The 25,062-nt window shown below is 51.1% G+C and overlaps 1 protein-coding gene across 10 annotated transcripts in view; it reads left to right on the top strand.

The window, feature by feature from the left end:
- LRRC7 (leucine rich repeat containing 7) overlaps positions 1-25,062 on the top strand; it is a 143,070-nt gene that overhangs the window by 1,815 nt on the left and 116,193 nt on the right. For 9 of the 10 annotated variants that reach the window (XR_011726985.1, XM_071749853.1, XM_071749851.1 and 6 more), the window contains exon 1: positions 18,253-18,609. The exons of the other annotated variant lie outside the window; for it this stretch is intronic. Coding sequence is in view for 8 of the 9 variants with exons in the window: in XM_071749853.1 (XP_071605954.1) it covers positions 18,264-18,609 (346 nt within the window). In the remaining variant the exon portion in view is untranslated. Of the gene's footprint in view, positions 1-18,252; positions 18,610-25,062 lie in introns of those variants that run through there. 10 annotated transcript variants of the gene reach the window in all.

Raw genomic sequence — 25,062 nt, 5'->3', positions numbered from 1 at the left:
AAGAGCTGTTGACACAACACTGTCAGCAATGTTAGAACCTGCTTAATTTCAGCTTTAAGTTGTCTGAGCCCTTGGAGTCCCATCAGCTTGCCCATACATTTTGCCAGCCCCATCTTTCAGCAGTTACAGCACCACAAATGAAAGAGGAACCTTCCCCCAGCCCCTTCCCTCCTGTCATTAGGTACTTGCCAAGGGTATTTATTTATCTGTAGCTTCCCCATCCACACATCCCAGGTGTGGTGTTCTGCCTGAAGAGGTCTGGCCAGGACTCTTAGAGAAAATCATGTTGAAAGACAAACCTTAAAGTGTGGATTTGAAGAAGGGGTGTGGATAAATGGTGTGTTAATTACTCATCAGCACATTCCAGAAGAAACAGGACCAGTTTGCAGCAGAGGGTGCTCACTCAGGAGCACTGAGGGGCCAGAGAGTGCTGGCTGCACCAAAGGTGCATCCAGAGGAACTGAAAAAGCCACTGATTTCAGGTGGTTTCTTGCAGCAGAAACCTGTGAGCTGGAAATCACCAGTATTAAGAAGCAATAAGAATTTTGGTCGGGGAGGTCTGCCAGTTCTCACTTGCTGAAACCTCTGCTTTGCACCAAATTGGCTACAAAGGTTTCCAGGCAGAGTTTCAGCCAGTGTGAATTGCTGCAACTCCTCTGCAATCCATGGAGGTTTCTGATCCTATGTCAACCAATAATTTGGCCCCTAGTCTTCAAAAAGGAGTTAAGGCTTATGTCCATGAGAGGGAAAAGTTATTAGTAAGTGAAAATTGCTTCCTTTACTTTTCCTGCTTGTCCTTGTAACAGTAAATAACAGTGCAGCAGAGCACGGGGAGAGCTGTGAGAGCAGGAGCTGATAAAAGCAGAAAAAGAAACAGCCAAAAATACAACTGCAAAGAAGCAGCACCAAAGGGGATCAATATTTTACCTCCTGCTGCTCCAGCACGTGGCCCTGGGTGCTGAGGCTCCAGGGTGAGGAGGTTGCTGAAGTGATGGGATGGAGATGGAGGGAGAAACTAATGTGAGAAAATCTAATTCCAGCTTGGACATTTGGCCCTCAGTTGAAACACAGAGAGATGAGGCCTTGAAGCAATGTCTGGCAGCAGTGCAGGGTATGGATGGACTATTAGGATCTTCTGGTGGCCCAGGGGGAATCTGAGGACACCACGAGGCAGTGCTGCAACAGGAGGGCTCCCTTCTGCTGAAATCAGTTTGTTGCTTTAGCTCCCAGGCATCCTCCAGTTCCTGTGCTGCCAGGTGCTTTTCTATGTGGGAATTTGGTAACATGATGTACATGTAGAAATGTTTGGCTTCAGATTCAGCAGAAAGGTGAAAAAGGCATAATGTTAGTGAAAGCACATCACAGAGAGAAGATGAGGTGGCAGGGACTCCAGGTTTGGAGTTCTCTGAGCTTGTCCAGATGCACAAGTGTGTGTGTGTGTGCATGCCCTTCCCCAGCCAAGAGTTGTCTGTGTCTGTGGAGAATTCCACTCTGAAATTGTGCACAAGAGGCTGGGGCATTGGGGTCCAGAAGATCTCACCCTGATCTGTGCCAGGGTGAGGGTCTCAGGTGGGTTCCAGAAACCCCAGTTAAACACTGGAGCTCCCTGGTTGCCATTTCCCTGGAAGCCAGTGAAAATCTCTCCAGATGGGGAGGGCTGGTAGAGGCAAAATGGATTTTGTTTTGAGGAAAGCTGAAGATAAAGAGCAGGGGTGTGCAGGGCTCCCCTCCACCCAGCCTCCTGCCCCAGCCAGGCTCCAGGTTTCCCTTCAGCACCCCGAGGGTGAGAGCTGTCACTGAGGGGGCCTGGAGCAGCTCTCATTGAAGGAGGAGGAAAAGCTCTCCTTGACGTCAGTGAGAATGCAATCCAATCCCTGGAAAGGATCCAAGATGGAAGTGAGTGAATAATTCACAACCAATAATTTATGCAGAAAATGTTGTTTCTTCTCGTACTTGGGGCTTGGCTGTAAAATGGAAAAGATTACTTCAGCTGTGTTTGTTGCTTGAATTTGTTCAATTGAGCTGAGTGAGGCTTTGAACCTCAGGTTTATTTTATGGATTGGTTGTGTATAGTTTATATGTCTGAAAAACCTCAGCTTTGGGGAGGGACAAATGAGCTGGGCTGCGGTGCTGAGTTCCGTGCTCTGACTGAATAAGCAGAGTACTGCCAGGGCTTGACCCAAATCTCTGTCTCATTTCTTGCTCTTGGATTAAGCCCATGATTGAGAAGAGGCTTGAAGAAATACTTGTTGTGAATGCTTAAGGCATTCAAGGAAAGGAAGAGACAGAAACTGGGAAATTTCAGTAAACAGGGAACATTTTTTGTTCATCACTTGGGAGTCATTTGAAGCTTCTGAGGGAGAGGGGCTGCAGGGATGCTCAGTCCCACCTTGACTCAAATATCTTTTTGTAAAGAAAAAAAACCCAACACCCCAGCAAGAACCCCCTTATGTTTAAGTCAGCCTTGCTCCTCTGCTACAATCTTGCTTGGTAATAAATAAACAAAGGGTCTAATTCTGCTGAGGCAGCTCAGTGTCCTCAACCTAATGATGAGTTAAGTTGAGCAGGCCATAAAGAATTAGAGACAGAAGACTTGAAAAGACTTTAAAGAAATTACAATTATTCTTTATGAATTTTAATGACTTATTTTTTAAAGGGCAAAACTTGCTTGTCATGAAAATAAATAGTTGCATATTTATTTAGAGAGCAGCTTGGTTGCATGAGAGCAGAGGGGGAAGGAAGGAGACTTCCTGAGGGCTTCAAGAAGGTTCCTTACTCATCCCTCAGCAGCCAACAATAAAGCCCAGGTCCATCCTGCCAGCCCTGCCCTGGTCCTGTGCTCCTCAGGGGACTGCAGGGCTTGGTTGGATGGGGCTGTGGGATCTTTCAGGCACTTGGGAGCCTCAGTGTGCTCACACCTCAGTGTGGCAGGTGATGAGATATCTCACTGCTGCTTGTGTGGAGAGCCAGAGGTGGGGCAGCAATCACCACCTTTTCAGGTGGGACTTCCAAATTCTGCTCCTGCAAATTGCCTACTTATGCTGGGCTCTGAGTCTTTGAAGTGTTTTCTCTTTCCCTTTTGTCACAGCAATAGCTGTAATCACTGAGGTGCTGTTCTGAAATGTTCTGCTGGGTTTAGGTAACCTGGAGCATTCATTAAGATTCATCAGAGCAGGCAGAGGTGTGGTGGGGAGAAGAATGGAGCTCTTAGAATCAGCCTTCTGGGGAAAAGATATCTTAACTCCAGCGTGTGAATACTGTTTTATCCATTGAAAAATATTCCCCCATTCCCTCATCAAGAGCAGAGTGAAAAAGGGAAAGAAGAGGGCTGGTCAGATTACAGTTGTTTCTAATTCAAATGCAGAGACTCTTCAGGCAGGGAATGTTTTGAACAGAATGTGCCTGCAGCACTGGGCTTCACCAGCCCTAGGAACTTGTGCTCTCCAAGGAATATATTCCTTTGGTTTTCATAGCTGGTGTTACAGGAACGTGGCAGGTTTCAAAATGCTCCCCTGACAACATCTGTGGGGCTCTGACAGGGGATTAAGAGAGGAAGGAATGTTTCAGCAGGGATTTTTATGCCGAGCTGTCAGTCCGGGTCTATCTGGAAATGAAGAAGGAGGTGACGGTGGGGGCAGTGCTGATACAGTAACACACACCCCTAAATTATGGTGAGTGGGAATGGACAGGAATAAACATCTGCACTCTGCAAACCCCACTTCTTGGCACTTGTCCTGTGAGTGTGGGTGAAGGTGGTTTGGGGGAGAGCTGTGGCTTGGGGTGCTGGGACCCCCCCCTGCAGCCCCCAGGACCCCTTGTGCAAGGAGTAACAGGAGATGAAGTGAAAGGCTGCTGTGGGAAGAGGCTGGAGCTCCAGCAGGGATAGGAGGGAAAAGCCCGTGCAGTGGCACTGAGGAACTGGAGAGGAACCACAGGGCAGTGGGGATGAGGCTCTGAAACCTGGGTCAGGGTCTCAGCACCCTCACAGGAAGGAATTTCTTCCCAATGTCTGACCTAAATCTCCCCTCTTGCAGCTTGAAACCCTTCCCCCTCACCCTATTGCTTCATGCCCTGGTAAAAAGGCCCTCCCCACTCCAGCAGAAAGCACCAGGGTTTCAGAGCAGATGTCCAGGATTTCTCCAGCTTTCCAGGGCTGCCTGTGCTGCAGCTTAGGGCTTGCAGAGGACCTTTGGGTCCTGGGGCTTCCCAGGGCTGGAAAAGAAGTAACATGAAGAGGGACAATGTGGCTGCCAGGTTTATTTTTGCAGTCTGTATTTCTGTATGCAAATTCAGCCTAAAAAGGGGAAAGTTTCCTATCACAACGTGTTCCTTGGTAGTTCTGAAAATGGTAATGTTTGCAGTAGGGTCAATATTTCACATAAATTACAGAAAATACCTCTTGCTCCAGAAACGCTGTGTAACATCCTAAGGAGGGAAGCAGGGAAAAATATTGCCTAGTAAGTGATAATAGATCAAGGTTTCTCTGCTCATTATCAGCATAAGAGACATAATATACATAAAATGTAGGTCATAGCATCCCATTTGACACCAGATTTATCCTGGGTGTGAGAGGCAGCTCTGTCCTACTGCACAAGATCAGTTCTGATAAGAATTCTCAGTGGCAAACAGGCTCAGTGCCCTTCAGAGGAGCCAACGTGCTCTCCTTCTCCAGGGATGAGTTTTTCCAGCGTGTCATCTCCTCCCCCTTCTCCCTGCCCCACTCCTGGGTGGGTGAGCCCGGGCCAAGCTTTGGCCATGGGGAGCAGAGGGGTGAAGGCACTGAGGGGCATCTCCAAAAGCACGTGGAGAATCCAGGAGAGTGACTTGGACTGAGGAACAGACCCGTGAGCCCAGGAGGTCACATCCCTGTGGCCCTAACCTGTGCTGCCACTGGGATGTCATCCCTTTCTGGGGAGAATGCTGGGGTGCACAGGGATGGGGTCACCAGGAGCAGGCACCCCTGGGTGACCCGGGGTACAGGGGGGTGCCAGTGCCACCACTCAGCTCAGGCTCAGCATCCACATAGGGTGCTTGGTCGGGGTGGGTGCTGTTTACTGCAAAGCAGTGCAGTCACGAGATGCAATCAGTGTCCAGTTTGTCTCCTTGACATTTGGGGGATGAACTGCTGCTCTGCATAATAATAAGAAAATTAGAGACAAGTGCTACCAGCATTAAACATCTCCAAATACACAGCAAAGAGCAGTGCAGGAGAGGGCAGGAGGTGCTGAGGTATAATCAGCAAGTGAGGGCTGAGCAGAAATGATAAATGGGAAGGAGGGGAGTGAAGGGGAAACACCGTTAGCATAGAAAAAACTAAATAATAAGTTAGTGAAGGTCCTGCTTGCCCTCCTTCAGCAAGGCAGCAGAGCTGAGCAGCAGCAGCAGGGTGTCAGGAGAGCAGAGATGGAGCAGCCAGCAGCTGAGATCTGTCTGCATCAGGATGCTGAGTGAGACCCAAGTGTGGGCCTGAGGCCCGTGGAGGAGACAGCCCCGGGGTGAGAGGGGTTGGTGCAGTGTGGATGGGGAATAACGTTACACGTGAAGCCAGAAGTGGCTTAAAATCCTGCCTAGAGCAGGCAGGGAGGGTTGGGCTAACAGCACACACACCAACCAACCAAAAGGAACTTCAAAACAAGGGGGGCAATCCCTCCTTGGGCAGAGCAGCAGTCACGGGGAAGGGGTTGGAAATAACAAATAGATGGGGACCTGGCTCAAACCATGGTGTTATGGGGAGAAACAGAAGACTGTACAGCTACAAAAAAAAAAAAAAAAAAAAACCAAACCAAACCTACCTTTACAGACCTACATATAGATAAATAGATAAATAAATGTGTGAATGAGGCAGGAGAGCAAAGGCCACCCTGTCACCCCCCACCCCAGGGCTGAGTTCAGGGCATTCCTGCAGCCTCTGCTGTGAGAGCAAAGGGATGGAGGGATGCTGAACTTTTGCTGTGTGGAAGTGTTGGGAAATAGGTTAAGACATCAAATAATAAAATGTCCAAGCAAGAAGGCATGAGCCACCTGTAGAGCCATGGCCCCCATCCTCTTGGGGCCCCCATGCTGCCAGGAAGCAAAGCAGCAAAAAAAAAAAAAAAAAGAAAATTCAGTTAATTAGTCTAAAACCAGCTTAAATGCAGAAAGCTGCACAAGACACAGTTATCTAGATTTTTATTAGGCATAAAGAATATATTACCCTGGAATTGCACAGCCTTCAGAGTGCCTTGCAGGCTCTTTCTCCCCCACAAAATTGCCTGTAATAGCAAGATTGGAAGATTTCTAGTGGCAGATGAGCTGGAAATAATGAAGATACCACTGGCAAGGCAGGGAAGTCCTCACAGAGGATCATTTTGAAACATGACTTGGGAAAAGGCAATGTCTCCCTGAGCAGCTCAAGGGTGGAAAATGGGCTCCCAGGAGGTCAGCAGGATGGGAAGGGACCCCTGAAGGGGAAGGGTCCAGCAGCCCCTCCTCTGCCTGCAGCTTGGCCTTCCCCCCAAGCCTGGAAACCCAGCAGTGCTCCCCTCTGCCTAGGATGCAGCTTCTGCCAAAATACAAAATCTCAACCTTTAGTCCCCCTTTTAAGAGAGAATTTTAATGCCATATTCTCTCCCCTGTCTTTTTTTCTTTTCACACTGAATCTATTTGCCAGGCTTTATTTTTAAAACAGTGGAAACCACATAACTTGAATGTTTTATAATACGTATATTTTCCTCTCTCCATCTGGAAAGCCCCTTGAAACTCATTTCATGATCTGCATTCCCTGCTACAGGGAATGATGCTGGTTCCTTCCTCCATTCAATAGAAGTTAAATTAAGGTGGAAAAAAATTTGGAGGAAAACAGCTTCTACATTTCTAGAGAAACTAGAGGTGAAATCATCAGGCTGAAGCTTTGATCTTGTAAAACTGAGAACACATTTCTCTTTTTATGAATAGTGCAGCAGCTTTTCACAGGAATATTTCCTCTACATGGTTTGTACCTCACAGCATCTCTGTCTGCACTGGGGGGTGAACTAAATTTTTTCTCCTGTGAATGGGCTTGTTTACACCCAACTGCTTGTCTTGGCTCCTCAGAAAGTCCTGACCCAGGATGGCCAAGCTGGATTAGCTAGGGAAGTCCTTTAGGAAGCAGGGGGACACTTCTGGTGTCACAGCCCCCTCCTGCTCTGCAGCCAAAGGACAGCACTGCTTCCCCACCTGGGGAGCACCACAGGGATGCTTCTGGGGCAGCCTCAGCCCTGCGCAGCACTTGGTGGTGGGACACAGACCCTGTGCAGCTCCCCAGGTGTGCTCACTGCATTCAGCACAGAGAACTTTTTGGAAGGGACCTTAAATCTCACCCAGTGCCACCCCTGCCATGGTCAGGGACACCTCCCCCAGCCCAGGGTGCTCCAAGCCCCATCCAACCTTCAACACTGCCAGGGATGGGGCAGCCACAGCTTCTGGGGGCAACCTGGGCACCCAGGGTCCCTCAAGTTAAAGAATTTCTTCCTAATGTCCGACCTAAATCTCTCTCCTCTGAGAGTTTTAAACCATTAACTTAGAGCAAAGTTTTCCATTGTGCCAAGCCTGCATTGCCAAGCACACCAAACCTGCCTGAGAGCATTTTCCTTTCCTCTCCATGGGACGTGTCCATCGTGGGCTCCTGCAGAACTTGCTGTGTTCCTGCAGCAGGGATTTACAGGGCTGGGACCCACCTGCTGGTCCAGAAACCCCACAGACAGTCCTACCTACAGCTGCCCACCAGTGAATGGGTTTCCATGGTTTTATTAGTGCAGAGTGGCAGAAAAGCAAATAGATGTGCTAAGACACAAAATCAAGTTTCATTTTAATGAAATGTTTATTCACAGCAAGTTTAATATTAATGTTGAATTGATCTGTGGAATTTTTCCCCATCAAAAATTCATGTGATACAGGCTTTGCTCTCCCAGGCTGAAAGCTTCTCCCACTGAACTGGCAGCTAACCTGCTGGAAATCCAACACTGCTGCTCAGTCAGTCCTGGGCCGTTATTTATTTTTTTTTTAAGTGCACAAGCACCCAATGAATAATTAATAGTGATTTATAGTGGAATTCAACCGTTACCAATGTCTCAGCACTGTAGAGCAGGTGACAGAGTTGTATTTATAGTCGGGAAATAACGCAAACAAGGAAGGAGTAGATGTACCTGAGGTGGTCCCCATGTGGAACGGGTCCATGTGGTGCTGCTTTGCACAAGGCAGGAACATGGCCAGGTTCATAAATTAATATTGGTTACAGAAATGTTACGACTAGGTGTGAGGAGGAAGTGAAATCCTGTTCAGCACTCTGAATGCTTATTTTTAGGCCAGCATGAGAGAAGTGATTTACAGCAAGCTGTTAAAATGGTGACAGGGCCAAGGGCTCCGAGTCACCTGAACAGGAGAGGTGTCCCCTGAACAGGAGAGGTGTCCCCTGAACAGGAGAGGTGTCACCTGAACAGGAGAGGTGTCCCCTGAACAGGAGTGGTGTCACCTGAACAGGAGAGGTGTCCCCTGAACGGGAGAGGTGTCACCTGTCCTCTTCCCAGCCCTGGTGCACCTTGTCACCCATGGGACCCTGGACAACACTCCATGGGGCTTTCTCCTTTCTTCCTTGCAGGAAGAAACAAGGAGAGGTTGAATACTCTCCACTGCTTCTTTTTTGAGGCTTTCTGCTTCCTCAGCATCCTTTTGAACTCCTAGTGAAACCAGACAGACCAGTAAACATAATTTAGCATGAAAAACCTCTCCAGATCCTCCTTTATCCATGTTTGTTTGCTAACCCATGGCTTTTCTTTAAATGCTCCCACGTGAACAAAACCAGCTGAAATTAAAAAAAAAACAACAACCTTCATATATTCCACTCTGCCAAAGTGAAACATTCCAGCCCCAAAATAGTTACCCTGGGAAGCTGTAAGGAACTGCAAATAGGGCTTAGAGGGAAAGAGCAATAATAAGAACAGTAATACTGAAGTGTAGGCAAGAAGAGCAGCTGCCAGGCAGCTGGGGCAGGAGCAGAGCAAGCAGCAGGCTCTGGCCATGGCTGCAGAAGCCAAACCCAGCCCTGAGAGCAGAGAAAAGCAGGGGCTGGGTTAAGGAGGGCATCCCTGATCCCAGGGACACAGGGATAACTCCAGAGTCTGTAAGGGTCTCACAGGCTGGGGACAGCTTTGTGAGGAATGTAACATCTCCTGGGGACGTGGTGACTCCAGGGCAGGTGTGTGTGTGCTGGAGTCTGTGTCCAGCAACAAACTTTAACTGAGGCTTTGAATTCTTTTATTGTTTGGTTTTCTACTTGAAGAGAAAATCATCAAACGGGAACTGCCAGGAGAGCAGAGCACGGTGCAACTTCTCATAAAAAAAAAAGGTCTGCTTTCAAGACATCACTTCTTTCAAACTGCTCTGTGCCCAGACCACAGCTGGCAGGCTCCAGCCAGGACCTGGTTTCTCCGATGGGTGCCCCTGGGACCCCTTCCCCTGGGTTGTGGGGATGGCTTTGCCTCCCCTCACTCAGCAGTCCTGGCACAGAGCTCCCCCCCTGCCATGTCCTCAGCCCGTGCTTTGCTCAAACCATCAGCTTGTTTAGGAGGAAGCAGAAGGTGTGAAGGGTGCTGATGAACCAGGGGCATCCCATTGAACTTTTTCAGCCCATAAGCTGAACTCAAAGACTTTTTAGATGGCAAAAAACCCCCAACAGACTAGCCTGGTCTGCACAAAATGGAGCTGGAAGAAGCTGGCAGAATCTCCCTTGCTTATCCCTTTGTGGCTCTTTACCCCTTTGCCTGCATCCCTGTCTCAGTGTCTCTGACCATCCAGACCTCATGCAGCTTACTCAGAGCTTCATCAGCCCAGCAAAGAGATTGGGTTCAGCCTTGCACATCCCTCCCCTGGAGTCACCCAGTGCTGGGGACCAACCTCACCACCTCTGCTTCTCTGAGGGCCAGAAATCCTCCTGCTGCCCATGCCAAGGCACCAGGGATGGGCTGAGCAGCACTGTTCCAGCAGTGAGGCTGGGGCTGGTTCCCCATGGGGAGCTGGAGGTGTCAGGGGAAGATTCTGCTTTTCTGCTTCTCTGTGTGATTATTTTGACACAAAAGAGCACAAGGCCCTGACAAATCTATTGTTCCTTTTGGTAATTTTAATGTATTACTTTTATTCTTAATACCCAGGCTTCTCCAGCTGCATCTTAGAATTTTTATTATGGTGAGCCAGGCTTTTTTCCCCATTTTCTCCAGCAGACCCATCAATTCTAAGCTGCTTCCTTCCTCTGCAAAGCCTTGGCTAATTGGAAGTGTCAGTTATTGTATTTGATGATTCTTCTCCCCTATTCTAACTCTAGCTGTGATAGTGATTGTGGTGAGGAGAGACTTTATCCTAGGTCTAGTCATAAAGACAGAGAGCAAAAGTTTGAGCTGCCATAAATCAATAGGGGATTTGGGAGAACCACTTCTGCTGGCAGCTCTCAAATACCTACTAAAAGTACAGGTATTTTTCTAATTTCTCTTAATCATGTGTTTAGTTTCATACTGTCTGCATCTCTACCAGCCCTGCCCTTGGCTTCTTACAGAGTTATTGGGACCCATGAAATTTAAGAGGTAAATGAAGCATCCCATGAGCTGCTTGTGGATCTACACTGAACCACTGAGAGGCAGGGGTGGCACCCAGGGAGCCTGGAAATGGCCACGGGGCAGCTTCACCTCAGCTCAGTGTCTCACCTGCAGGCAGGCAGGTTGCCCACACCAGGCCACTTGTCCAAGCCAGGCAGGTTGCCCACACCAGGCCACTTGTCCAAGCCAGGCAGGTTGCCCAAGCCAGCCAGCCTGCTGGGCATCAGCAGGGAACAGAGCACCAGGGAGGCAACAGACCCTTATCCAGGTTGGGATGAATTCCCTGGAGGTGTTTGCACTTCCATTAGATGTTTGGATCCTCCTCTGTTAGATGTTTGGCTTCTAGATGGTTAAAGTTTGGAGAGATGAGGCCCTTCCCAAAAAATCCAAGCACAAGTCAAAGATGAAAAAAGACCCTTCGGATTTTTCATTTTTAGCAGCTAAATTTTTGGAAGTTTACTGCTTCAAGTTTTGGAAAATTCATCGAAGTTTGGGAAGCCCCAGCTAGTGGGAAGAGAAGGTAGCAATGGGGGAAGCAACTGAAGAGTTGTCTGGGTCAATTATGCATAAGAATTACAATCTGATCCTCTTGGAATGTCTGTGGGGAGCTGTGTGGAGAAACTGTGTGTGGGGGTGGAAATAGTGACAGTTACAGCTTTCTTCCTTTAAGATCCAAACCCCCTAAAATTTCTGCTCCTTGAGCTGCCTTGGGAAGATGCAGGAGATACTGGGAAGTGTAAGATCTCTCTGCTATTCCAGGCTTTTAGGCAATGTTCAGCTTAATCAGTAGCAGAAAATGAAGGCAGAAGGAAACGTGCAATTGGATTTGAGCAAGGACCCGTGAAGCACTCTTTCCTGAAGAGCAGTGACCCTCTCATCACCACCCAGAGATCACTCTGCCCGTGGTATCACCTCTGTTCTCCTCACTCTGCAGCTTCTCCAGACCTCCCTCCTGATCATCCTGAGAGGGGCTGACAAGGCACAAGATGATCCTCAGGTGTGCTCTGCTCTTCACAGCTCCCTGGCTGCCCTTCACCATCTGTACAAAGAATGGGCACAGAAAAGGGAAATGAGTAAGGGGAGAAATGGGCACAGGGAGAGCTGCTCTGCCCTCAGGCAGGAATTGTTATCCCCTTTGCTTGTGCCATGGGAAACCTCCCATCCCCAGCACCTTTTTGGTGACACCTCATGTTCTCAGCTGGTGCTCCTCTCTACTCTCTATAGCCATGCATTTCCAGAAGAATTTCAGTGGCTTCAACCCAGCCACTTCCCAGGATATCTGAGTGCTTGTGGTGTTCTGGAAAACGCCCCCAGTGCAGAACTGGGAATTTCCCTGCTCCCAGGGAAAGTCTGAAGAGCTGTGCCAGGGCTGTGCCACACACTGCTGAGGCAGGAGGTGGCAGCAGGTGCAGGAGTTTGTGGCTTCTGAAAAATGAGACTGGGAAATGAAGTGAGAATTTATGGGGTATGAAATGCTGCTTCCAGACTGCAGCCTTCAGTGGAGGTGATCATTAGGTGGTTATTTGCACAAGGAGCTTGGGTGAGAACTGGATGTATGGTGATTTTCCCTGGTCTGGGGATTGCTGCTGGCTGGTGGCACCCCCTCTGCTCCCTGGGTGTTCAATATATAACATTAAATATATAGAATCAGAGATTCCCAGACTGCTTTGGGTTGGAAAGGACCTTAAAGGTGCTCCAGTGCCCCCCCTGCCATGGTCAGGGACACCTCCCCCAGCCCAGGGGGCTCCAAGCCCCATCCAACCTTCAGCACTGCCAGGGATGGGGCAGCCACAGCTTCTGGGGGCAACCTGGGCACCCAGGGGCTCAGCACCCTCACAGCACAGAATTTCTTCCGAAGATCTCCTCTCAATCTGTCCCTTCCCAGTTCAAAGCCCTCTACCTTCAATACATAATATTATAAATATTATAATATACAATATAATATAAAAATATTATAAATATTATAAACAAATCCCTGGGTTGATGCAGAGCCCAGAGCCCTCAGCTGCTGTGTGGACAAGAGGTGGGGTGGTGGCTCCTGCCTGGGCTGTCCCAGTGGGGGGAACATGGGGGGCACAGCCAGGAGGGGCTGGGGAGGAACAGCTCTGAGCCCCCAGCAAGGGAGTGGCAGGAGGGTAAGGGCAGCCACGGGCTGGCTGGGGGTGAGGAGATCCAGAGGTTATCCCAAGAATAAAGGCAGAGCAAAGGCATGGGGGCTCTGGCTGTGATCTCCTGGGCTCTGGGCATTATTACTGCATTAATTCCTGTGCAGAACCCTGGCAGTAACATGATTCACAGAGCCAATAACAGGTTTTGATAACAATGATGCAATTGCAAAGCTCGAGTCCTTAACCAGCCCAGCTCAGCAGGGAAATATTGACTGCCCAGATGTTGTGCTGCTTCAGCTCCTAATAGTCAAAATACTTAATATTGATTTCTTCCTCTTCTTTTTTTTTTTTTTTTTAAAGAAAATAATGAATTAGTCATGGCATAGTGTTTCCTGGCAATTAATGTCTTTAATATATGAAAACACAGCATCACATTGTGCAGGTCTGACACTTAACCAAAGTAATTAGTGTATCCCATCATGAATCTTTGGAGTTTTGCCCCATGTAAGAACAAAAAAACCTATTTTTTGTTTAAACCCAGACTTCTTCCCAAGCTTTTAGTGCTTTGTTCAAGTCCTGCCCCATCCTCCCAACAAGAGGGAGCTGCCAGTTCCCCCTGGCACAGGGAGGTCCTTGGGCCCCCACATCCCCACCCTGGGAGATTCTTGTTCCAGAGAAGTGCTGGGGCAGTGTTGGGCTGTTTGCTGGGTGTTGGAGCTCTGGTGAGGCCAGGGTGACACAGGGACCTGCTGGGGACAGCAGACTTTGGGCACAGGAGTGGCTGCTGGGGCTGCATTTTGCTCCCAAACCTGAGGACTGTGGATGATTGTCCCTCCCCTTGCTCCTCATGCTTACACCACCACATGGCAATATTCCTCCCACCTTCTCACTCTTTTTTTTTTTTTTTAAAGCTGTTAAAATGTGTGGAAAGGCTCAAAAATCTGACCTGCAAACCAAGGTGTTCAAAAGCAGAGTGAAAATAAACAGCTCCGGATGGCTGCTGCCTTTGTTCCCGGGGATAATGGAGAGGGGGAGGGCTCTGATTCACAATTTGTCAACCCACAACGTTTGCAGTACTTGGGCTGGGGAAAAATACCTGTTCAGAGAACTGAGCCTCCATAGGCTTTGCTTTCTGCTTCCTGCCATCGCTTAGTAACAGCTCTATTTTTAAATGCTAAGAGGGTATTAGACCCAAAAAAAAAAAAAAAAAAAAAAGAAACATGGGAGTTTACTCAGTGTGAGAGATGGGGATGCAGGTGGGCTGTGGGCACGGGGAGCCATGTGCTGGTGGGCTGGGTGCTACCCCTGCCAAGAGCTGCTCCCACCAACCTCCAACCCTTCCAGCAGAGTTTAAACAAATTAAATCAGTAAGGTCTGGCAGCACCCAGTGTCCTCATCATGCAGTGACCCCCTGGAGCAGGCAGGTAGAGACCTTCCCTAGTCAAAAATACCAATAGAGGGGTGAGTGGCTTTGGACTAACCCCTGTGCACAACCCCCTGGAGCTCCTGGAGAGTGAATTCCCTGGGTCTGGCATGGGCAGGGCATTTCCCTCCATCTGGGTGTGATGCCCAACCTGGATCAGGTATTTTGCTTTCCTCAGGGTGCAGCAGATCCACCCATTGAAGTCTCTGAGGGACATCCGTGGGCTTGGCCAAGGCAGAGCCCAGAGCTGCTCTCTCTGCTGTGCTGATGATAGATTCAGGGAAGGGAAATGGCATTAAATATCTGCAAATAATCGATTGTTTTGTGGTTGATTAAACACCAAAACAAGGCTCAGGGTTTTGGTAACTGCACAGCCATTTGCCACGTTCCCATTTCATTGCCACCAATATCATTCCTGCTGCAAAACCATCATCCTGAGAAAGTAATAAACCAGAACAGAAATGGCTGCTTCATTTTGTTGAGATTTCCCCGTGCTGCTGGACTGGGAGCCTGCCAGGCTGCAGCTGCCTTCTGCTGCTGGGGCTTCTCCTCCTGGCCAGCCCAGGGCCCTGGGAGTGCTGGGTCCTGCCGGGAAGGGGAGGTCTGTGCCCTGCAACTGCTCCAGAAAAGCAGAGTGGGTTTCCTAAGGCCTGGAGCCCCGGGAAGGGTGCAGAGCATTTCTGGTACCTGGGAGTAATAAGAGGATGTTGGGGAGGAAACGTGGGGGTTGTACAAGTGAGGGAAGCTCTGTTGTGAACAGAGTCCTGAGTGTGAAAATGAGCTCCCCAGGACATGGCAATCCAGAGGGAAGGTCCCAGGGAACCTGGATGGAGGAGCACACCTGGGGGATGGTTTGCATTGCTCAGGTACAGGAAGAAATAATCCCTCTGGGATGCGTTCTGCCACACGTGGTGGTCCTGCCACCAGCTCCTCCTCCCTGGCACTCCTCCCTGGGCTGTTTTCTGGGACTGTTTTGTCCAGTTTTGTCCAAAACTCCCCTGGGGCTGTTTTGCCCCCCCCAGCACCAAGGGACCCCCTGTCCCTCCTTGCCCCCCCAGCTGCCACCTCAGCCCGGAGCTGGTGCAGCACTGTCATTTATCCCCAGTTTTCTCTCTCCTGTTGGGACCAGCAGCATTCTGAGGCTGGAAACCCCCCCGTGGAGGGGCAGCTCCTCCTTCCCACCTCCCCTAGGTGATGCGGGGTGGAATTTCAGCGGTGGGAAGGACCGGGGCACCTGGAAGGTGAGGGGGCTGTGGAGCAGGGAACAAACCCGGTTTGTCAGCGGCAGGCTCGGCTCCTGCTGCAGCGGCACTGCCTGCCGGAGCCACGCTGCCTGCAGAGCCCACTGCAGCAAAAAGAGGGAAGGGGAACGCTCAGAGGGCCTGGGCTGGGCTGGCAGGGGCAGGAATAAACCTGGCAGGCACCGGCTTTGCCCTGAGAGCCCCCCCGGGAAGCCTCTGCGGGGCAGCAAGCCCCCGTTCCCCATGTGAGCAGGGGCTGGGGATGACCTTCATCTGCTCTTCACACGGGAGGCTCCGGGAGGGAAAGTCATGCATGAGTTGTGGCAAATTTAGAGATGAAATTAGGGAGCTGAGAGACAGCTGTAATTAGGTTTGAAGCAGACGTTTCAATACTTTTTTTGCCGGATAGACCTAAAGAGCTCAGCCTTCCCCAGGCTGGAATTTAAACAGCAGCAAAGGCTTTTGTGCACCCCCTTAGCCCAGGTTGTTGCCTTGGCAGGCAGGTACAGAGGGAAACAAAACGGAAGGGAGAGGATGAAGGGTTCTTCTGCCCCAGTCCTGGCCCTGTGGCCAGTCTGGGGTGTCCCAGCAGCCCCCACACCCTGCCACCAAGAGGGACATTTAAAATAGATTTAATCTGCGAGCGATTGCAACATCAGGAAATTAAGAAGTGCCCAACAAACCTCGGCACTGCTCTGGCCTGGCTCTGGAGCCCCTTCTGATGGGAGGGGACACAGCTAAGGGTCCCCAAGGCCCCTGTGCCCCCACCCCCCTGGAGGTGTTTGAACTCTCCAGGTAGGGAAGAGCAAGCAGTTTCAGGTGCCAGGTCATTAGATCGTATCACAGGTTTTTAAAGTGCTTCTGGGTAACCTAAATGAAATAATTTCATTATTAAGGAGAAGAAATGAGTTGATACAGTTTGAAAAAGTGTGGTAAGTTGTGACGTTGTAGCCTGCTGATGCCATACACTGCAGCAAAGTTAGCTTCTTCCCTTGCTGAGCCATTATCCTTTCCATTTTTGACCCACCACAAATATCCAAAGCCATCCCAGGGAGTTCCCCAATCCCTCAGCACCCATCCCTGCTTGGTCACCCCCTCCTCTTGTAACATCAGCCCTGGCCAAAGCCTCACTAGCTCATCAGGACATCACCACCACACAGGACATCCAGGTCAAGTCCCTTCCTGTAACCTGCTCCTTCTTCTGACTGTCCCCCTGCCGTGCTCCCATCACTTGCCATTCCTTTTTCCATCCATTCAAGAGTGCTCAGAGTCTTTTTCTTCAAAATGCCAGAAAATGGCTCAGCACCTGCTGCACATTTGTCTTTCTGTTCATGGGAAGACCAGGAGCAGGGTGACAGTGTCACTGATGGTGGCCGTGCTGACTCCTGACCTACTCAGGGACGTTCCTGCCCATCCCATCCCATCCCATCCCATCCCATCCCATCCCATCCCATCCCATCCCATCCCATCCCATCCCATCTCTGGTTTCCCCCCCCAAGAAGAAGCCCCATTATTGATAGTTTTTTTCTTTTTTTCTGAACTTCTGGCCATTTTATGCCAGACGCTGCACTACAGGTCCCTCACACACCCAACCAGAACCTCTGTTCCCACCTCAGAGCACCCAGCTGAACTTTTAGTTGCCATGCACTGAGGCCTACTCAGCAGGTGACCTGAAAATCAGCATCCATCTCTACCACCACAGCCCATGACTCATCTGCTCTTCTCAAACTCAAAATTAAAGCCTCCAAAAATGGAGATTTTTGTTGGCTGTGAATATAGAAAGAAGCACTTGAGAGGACTTAGTAGAACTAGAAGGGGAAAAAAATATACCAGGGCTTCTACAGGGAAAATTTCCCAGGCTGTGTAACATCACCATTTATTAAATATAGGAAGCAGTATCCTTAATATCTGTTCTTTTGATATATATTACAGATCTCTTAAAAATAAGAAGAAAAAATAACTTTATTTCAGGGTCATGAGTCTGAGGGATGTGCTCTGATCTACCGTGCTCTTTCTTTACCTTGGTTTTGATGTCTCCTCAGGAGTCCTTGGAAGTGAAACCACTCTGACACTTGTGTAACACTAAGGGAATTGGGGTGTAAGTTCAGCTGTGATTTGGGGCCCCTGATGTTCTGTGCATGACTGGCACAGGCAGCTGCCAAGAGCTTTCTTGCCACCCACGGGCAGGTGATGGGAGACAGCCTCCACCCAGTGGGGGTGATGAAGGACACCCCCACCCATGGGCATGCCCAGCATCACCCACACCCTTTAAGTGGTGTGGCCTGGGACATCCCAGTGCTGGGGATGCTGAGCCATCTCCCAGTACATCCCCATCTGCAAGGCCCCACCACTGGTCCCCAGACCCTGCAACTTGTCAAAAGGGAAGAGGGGCTGGAGAGTGTCCAGAGAAGGGAATGGAGCTGGGGGTGCTGATCCTGGATCAGAGGATGCTGAGGGGAGAGCTTCTGGCTCTCTGCAACCCCCTGAGAGGAGGTTGGAGCCAGGGGGGGTCGGGCTCTGCTCCCAAGGAACAAGGGATGGGACAAGAGGAACTTTTGGCACAACTCAAGTGGTGCCAGGGGAGGTTTAGGTTGGAGCTGGGGAAGAATTTCTCCCTGGAAAGGGTTGTCAGGGCCTGGCCCAGGCTGCCCAGGGCAGGGCTGGAGTCCCCATCATCCCTGGAGGGGTTTCAGAGCCCTGGAGATGTGGGGATGAGGGACATGGGGCAGGGGTGGCCTTGGCACTGCTGGGGGAAGGCTTGGACTCAGTGATCCCAAAGCTCTTTCCCAACCCAAATGATCCCAGGATCCGATGGCTCCTGGGCACACATCACCCGTGGCTTTTTTTGACGTCTCCCCGGCAGCGCGGGGATGTCCCGGTCCCGCCGGGGATGCTCCGGCCGCCACGACGGGGCGGGGATGGGCGACACCGCCTGCGCACACCACTCCGCACCGCTCCGCGGGGAGGGCGTGTCCGCGGGACCTCCCCCCACCACCACCTCCGCCCCGCTCCGCCCTCCCCTACGCCGCTGCGGAGCGCAGCGCGGGCGCGCAGCGGGACCCGCCCCGCCGCCACCACCGCCACCGCCGTGATCCCGGACACCGCCCGCGCGGAGGCGGGTCTTGCGCGGAGGGGCCGGGCAGCCGCGGGCGCGGGCAGCCCCTCCGCGCCCCCGCAGGCTCCGCGCCCCCGCACCGCGGCTCGGCCCCGCATGGACGCGCGTTCCCGCTTGCACCGTGAGTACAGCCGGGCCGGGGGGTCGGGTGCGGATGTGGGGGGGTGTCCCGGGGGGTACCAGCCGCGCTACCCCCCGCAGCGCTGCCCACGCCCACCCCCCGGAGCGGGATGCTGCCGGCGGGCCGGGCTGCGCGGCCGCGGAGCGCGGGGAGGGAGCGGGGGGGCGCGGCGGAGCCTCCGCCGAGGACAAAGGAGCGGCCGGGGGGTGCGGCGGGGACTCCCGGCGGGGCAGCACCGGGACCACCCCCCCCTCCTGCTCCCCGGCCGAGGGGTGGGTGTGGGGGGCAGCTCCGGGGGCGTCCGCCCCCGTTCCCTCATCCCGCCGCCCGGGGAAACCGCCGGGCACCGCTCCGCCACCATCCGCGTATCCGCCCCTGGATTTTCCTCCCCCCCTCCCCCTGAAGCCCCTCGGGAGCCGCGGGGCGATGCGGGGACATCGCCGGGTGTCACCAGCCGTGCGGCTCCGGTGCGGTCACCCCCTGCTGCCACAGCCCCGCGTTCAGTCTGCGAGGAAGGCTTCGGGGTGCTGGGGGTGGGGACGTGTGCCCGGGTTTCGGGAGAGCTCCTGGCCCCGGCAATGAGCTCATCCCGGCTCCTTCCCCACGCTCGGGCAAGGGGCTGGGCCGCGGGCACGGGCGCCCTGAGCCCCTCCCGGATCCGGCATCGCCCGGGGGACAGCGGCGAGGGCTCGGCGGGGCCGGCCGGGTTTGTTTGCGGGTTATTGCGGGGAGGCTGGAGCAGGGGAGGGTCGCGCCCGTCACAGCAGCAGCGCTGGAAGTTCCTGGGTTTTCGGGGAGGAAAACCGACCCTTCTGCTGGGTGGTTTCGTGTGCCCATCACCCCCGTTAAACCCCTGCGTTCTGCTCCTGCACATCCGTGATTTTCCCCTAAAAACTCCGTCCACGTGCCGTTCCTGGCTCTAACCTCAGGTGTTCTGAGTCATTATAATCCTCAGGAGCAGATGAGATATGAAGCGTTTTGCTCCTCGTTACCTGACAGGAGAAGTGACTTAATCGGGGGGGTTTTGCTGTTTCACATCTGCTCGCTCAGATACTCGGCCGAGGACGGATGTTTGCCATGGCAACCTCCACCTCGCATCTTGCAGGCACTTTTTTGGAAGTAGCAAGACTTGCTGAAGACATAGGAACAGCTGATTTCAGAATCCATGTAATTATAAATAAATTGTGCATCCTGGCAAAGATGACATTTTTTTTTTTTTTTTTTTTTTTTAGGGGGGGGGTATATTCATGTTGCTTCAGCTGCCAGGTATGGGGATGGGAAGGGAGGCAGCCTCCCGAGGAGGTCCTGGGCTTTTCTTTCCGTGCAGCTGCAGTGAAAGAAGGTTTTTCAAACAGGATTAATTACTGAGATTTATTTCAAGACCATATTAATTCAGTGATCTTATAATCAAACTCCCTGGTGTGTCCTGTTAGCCTTTGTCAGTATTGTGTAAAAGTTTTTCTTGGATAAAACTGTATTTTTAATATGTATTTTTTAAATTGCCTCACATAGGAGGAGCTTTTCTGTGTGTTTCATTATCCAAATAATGTGAAATACTTAAAAAGTGGCTTTTCATTACACCAATTTTTGCAGTTGCTGAGGTAACAGCAGCCATCACTGCTCGGGATCAGTGGGACCTGTGCTTCCTACACTTGTGGGAATCCATGAAAAGGAGTGGTGGTGCCTGGTTGTGACCAAACTCTTCACTCCTTGGTCCCATAGGATTTTAGAACAGCACCTTAAGAATTTGTTAAAAAAATCATTTTAAGTTGTAGTTGCTTGCAGAAGGGGATTTCTAAGGAAGATTGTCCATTACCTCTGAAATATTTCACGACAGCAATGTGCACGCTGCTAAAGCCTCAAAACTTCAGATTAATGAGGAATTAACAGCTCCTGAGGTTTCTGCATCCCTACAAAGCTTCAGCTGTGTGCTTTGCTCTTAAAGCAGAGACGCCAGGGATGGCAGCTCCAGCGGAGCAAGGACTTCATTGGAGACCCAGAAACCAGGGATTAACCCACATCTGATGGGACCAGCAGCTGCTCAGTGCCTGGAGCTGCTGCCCAGGAGCCTGGGCTGGGGGACAGATGTGCAGCAGAGGTTTCCCAGTGCCTCAGAACTGGTGAATTGCAGCCTTCTGGACACCCAGGGGGTGCAGCCCCTGCCCTGCCCCACTGGGGGTGACGTGGGAGTGCTGGCTTGTCCCTGGAGACACCCAGGAGGCAGCCCTGCTCGGGCTGGTGGCTTTGGTGTCAGAGGAACTCCTGCCCTGTAATCAGGTGTGTGAAGCCATCAGACCCACCACAGGCACTTTGCAAATCTGCTGGGGCAGTGGCTGAAAGCCCATCCCGAGCACCCTGCAAAGTGCAGTGTAGGAAACTGTCCCTGAAATCATCAGGGATGATGATTTAATTGATAGAATATCTTAATGATTTTGGTAGATCTAAGATGGACACAGACCAAGCACCCAAATGTTGTATTAAGCCCTATTTAAAGATTTGTAAGAGCCACCATGTGTCTTTGATTTTCAGCTCTCTCTAATTTTAGCCTGGTTTCTGTAGGCTTTAATTTGCCGGCAGATTGCATCAAATCCTGGGACAAGGCTTTCAGAACTGGTAGCTTTTTGTCAGATCTTTTTTTTTTTCTTGGGAATGCAGCAATTTGTTGATGCAGATAAATCCTACTGGGCTTGCTGTGCAACCTCACTGGGCAGCTGCACACCTTTAGTGTGCCCTGCTTAAAGCATCCTTAGAATCCACTGTGAAGTTATAGAGGAGCTGAAGGTGGGGAGATGGGATGGCCAGGAGGAAGGAGATGTGGAAGGAGCTGTGGGTTAAGCTGGGTCCAGCTCCATGTAAGAGATCTGAAAGCCCTGAGGAGAGGCTGCTGCTGGCAGCTCTGTAGCCAAGTGCAAAATTAGGGAAGTAACGGAGCATAAAATCCCTACAGCTGGAGAGGTGCTCTGGTGAGGTGGAGGGAGAGAAAAATGTTAATGGATCAAGGTATGAAGGAGGAAAGGAAGCCATGAGCTCAGGAGAGCTGCTCTTGTTTATCAGGAGAACATTCTTCATCCTTTAGTTCCCTTGTACTGAGGGTGAATGAATATATAGCTACAGGAGCTGAAACTTACTGGAGGAAAATGCCCCCACCCCAAATATTTTGCTGGGGAAAAGAAATGCAAATGAGAGCTGGGGAAAAGAAAATCTGAGGAGAGCAAGTTTAACCTTCTAAAAGCACAGGAGGCAGTGACAGAAAAAACTCAGCTTCTGCTTCAGCATGGTGAAGGGCAGCAACACCTTCATTCAGGTCCAGTGCTCAAGCTGTGGGGAGCAGCCAGGGGGGCTCTGGGGGTCTGGGCTTGCTGAGCAGGTTCCTGTGGATGGGAAACAAACGCTGGGCTTTACATCCTGGGAACTGTCAGTCCTTACTGGGTTTGTCAATGAGGTGCTTAAGATGTAAAGGCAGACTTGGTGAAAATCTCTGGTGCTGAGTTTATTGCTCAAGTTTGATGCGTGGAAGATATGACACGGGCTATAAATAGAGCAATCAATAGAGCAATCTTCCAGGTATTAAAAACAAACCAAACCCGGTACTCAGAGTGCATTTTGATAAGCAGAAGGCCATGTTCCTGCTGTGTGACACGGGGAGCAGTGAAGCAGAGCTGCTCAGCACTGGTTGGAGTCACTGGGCTGTGGGACTGACCTCGAGTCACAGAGCTGATGCTCCATTCCCTGGAGACTGCTGCTCCGATGTGGAGAACCAAGTGGAATTTAAAGCTTGGGTAGACTCGGATTGGTTTTCAGCTCCTGGTTTTAAAGTACTGCTCTGTTGCTTGTCTTCTTCTGTGCTGATGAAATTTTCATTGCAATTGACTTAGGGAAGATTGGAGAAGGAAGATGATGGGGTGTCTGGAGGAAGATGGCATTCCAGAGACTGCCCCAAGGAACCCACCATCATCCTGGGTCGATACCTCACTTGTGTCACATCAGGGGCCACCTCCAGGGCTGCCTCTCCCTTCCTCACAACCTGCCATGTCATCTGCAGCAGGTGCTGGGTTGTGGCTGTGGTGGAAGGTGACCGAGCCCTGGTGGGAGTCGATCTGTGAGGCCTCAGAAGGGTTGTGAGGAGGTGAGAGGAGCTGTCATGGGGAGCCTTGGTGCTTTTTTGGGGCTGAGGAGCAGAGCCATGGCTGGCAGGTCCCTGTGGCAGAGCAAGGGGTGGCAGCAGCAGTTGCTCTGGCAGGGCCAGGAGCTCTGTCTCCAGCTCTTCAAACCCCAGCAGTCCCTGTCTCTGCCTGCTTCAATCTCGCCTCACTTTATTCTCAAAGACATGAAAAAACCCACATGCAAACGCCATATGTTCTGCTTCCAACCCCACATTCCCATCTTCTCCTTGTTGCCATTCTCAGTGTTTGACCGTGGAAGAATCCTTGGGGCAGAGGCTTTTCATCCCTCCAGATGAAGGGATCTTTGTGGATCTTTGTGAGATGTTGATGGTCCTCATTCCTCTTGCCCAAAGGGCAGGCTGGAGCATCACCCCACCAGGAGGGGAACATGGGGATGGGTCTGAAGCCTGGGGGAGCTGGTGGAGAAAGGGATGAGGCTGGGGAGGGGAATGTGTTGTCCCCTCAGGAAGGGTCTCCTGGGGGGCAGCTTCACTTCCCAATTAGCATAAAATCTGCTCAAGGTGTTGCTGAAATCTTTTTGTACCTCGTGTTTAATTTTGCCTGGGGTATGTGATGCACCCAGCAAACCGTCTGGTGCCTGTTGGGAGTTTCCACCTCAGGCATCCTGAAGCTTTAGCTGTTGTTACAATAAAAAATTCCAAAATTTCCAAGCCTGAGTACTAAATTGGTAGCTTTCAGCAGTTCTCTAATTACGTGAGACATTTTTTGTACTTAACAAATGGCTCTTATTCTTGCCAACGCTTCAGCCCGGTGCTCTAGGACTGTGGGTGTCAGGGAACAGAACATATTTCTGTGTCTGTGAATATGATCCCACACGTTGTCTTAAGTGGGAAAATGTTCACAGCCCTTATATGGCGAGGGATTTTTTCCCCAAATCCATCAGTGCTCTCTTCTGCAGTAATAATGCAGTTTTATCTTTGTAGGCTGGATATTGATGATGAACCACAAATATGAAATAGTCTCTTTTATGTTTTTTCTTTTCTTTCCCTCCTGGCAAAAATATCCTGAGGTGTAACCTGCTCTGCCTTGCAAACCATTCAGGAGCTGTCTCTAGAAACCACTGGTGGTTCTCAGCAGCTCATCCATGTGTAGGTGCCAACTGATGGATAAGTGCTTTGGAGCACCAGGAGTGCTGGTATTTATTTTTGTCTGGCCTTGTGCAGCTCTTCCTCATCTTTGCTGTGACTTTGCACACTTCTCCTCAGGTTCAGCCCTTTTGCCAGCAGACTTGGAGGCTCCTGCAGCTGCACAAGAAGCTGTGTTCCCTGCCTGCCCAGTGATGTCCCATGCTTCCAGTCCTGTCCCAGAAGGTGTCCTGCCACACCCTGCAGGGAGGTGTGGGGAATACAGGAGTTCCCAGAGCACCCCATGATGGGCTGAATGAAGGGCAGTGAGAGGCTGGTGGCAAATTCCTGAGCATTGTGAAATAAAGGGTGAGGGGTTCTTTAGGGGGATGGAAGAGCAGAACTACTCTTGAACAGATTTTGCTGAGAAATACTCATTTTTGCATTGGATATTCCTGCTCAGTGGCATAACACCCCAAAAGCCTTTTGGTTTGGACCAGGAAGGCTTTGTAATGCCTTGCAGGAGGAGGAGGAGGTTGGGGCTTCATCCATGCTGGACATCAATGGGATAGCCAGAGGCTGAGGCTGGAGGTGCTGCCACCCCCTGTAGATGCACCCAGCCCAGGAGAGAGGGCAGAGAGGTGACCTGAGCATGGATGCTGGTAGCTGGGGGTGAGCTGCATCATCTGCTGAGCTTTTGTGGCCACCTGTGCTTTGTGGCTGTCCCCTCCTGATGGGCGTGTGGCAGGAAGGGAAGGAGATGGCCTGGTGTGAGGATCCATGGGGATCAGCAGGGCTTTGTGGGGAGAGGAGAGGAGAGGAGAGGAGAGGAGAGGAGAGGAGAGGAGAGGAGAGGAGAGGAGAGGAGAGGAGAGGAGAGGAGAGGAGAGGAGAGGAGAGGAGAGGAGAGGAGAGGAGAGGAGAGGAGAGGAGAGGAGAGGAGAGGAGAGGAGAGGAGAGGAGAGGAGAGGAGAGGAGAGGAGAGGAGAGGAGAGGGTCAGGCAGGTGCTGGGAGGCAGCTGGAGGTGTGGCTGGACTCAGGTCTGGGCTCCTCTGAAATCCCTGCTGCAGATGCATTGGTTGTCTCATCAGTGAAGAAATCTGTAATCCTGCAGATGGGCAGGAAGATGAAGCATTACAGCACAGGAACTCAGTTATGTTTGATATAACTGATGTTCCAAGGTTTAGTAGTTTTCTTACAAGTT

Source organism: Heliangelus exortis, chromosome 8 (genome assembly GCF_036169615.1).
Source record: "Heliangelus exortis chromosome 8, bHelExo1.hap1, whole genome shotgun sequence".
Lineage (NCBI taxonomy): Eukaryota > Metazoa > Chordata > Aves > Apodiformes > Trochilidae > Heliangelus > Heliangelus exortis.
This window is presented reverse-complemented; position numbering and strand designations above follow the sequence as displayed.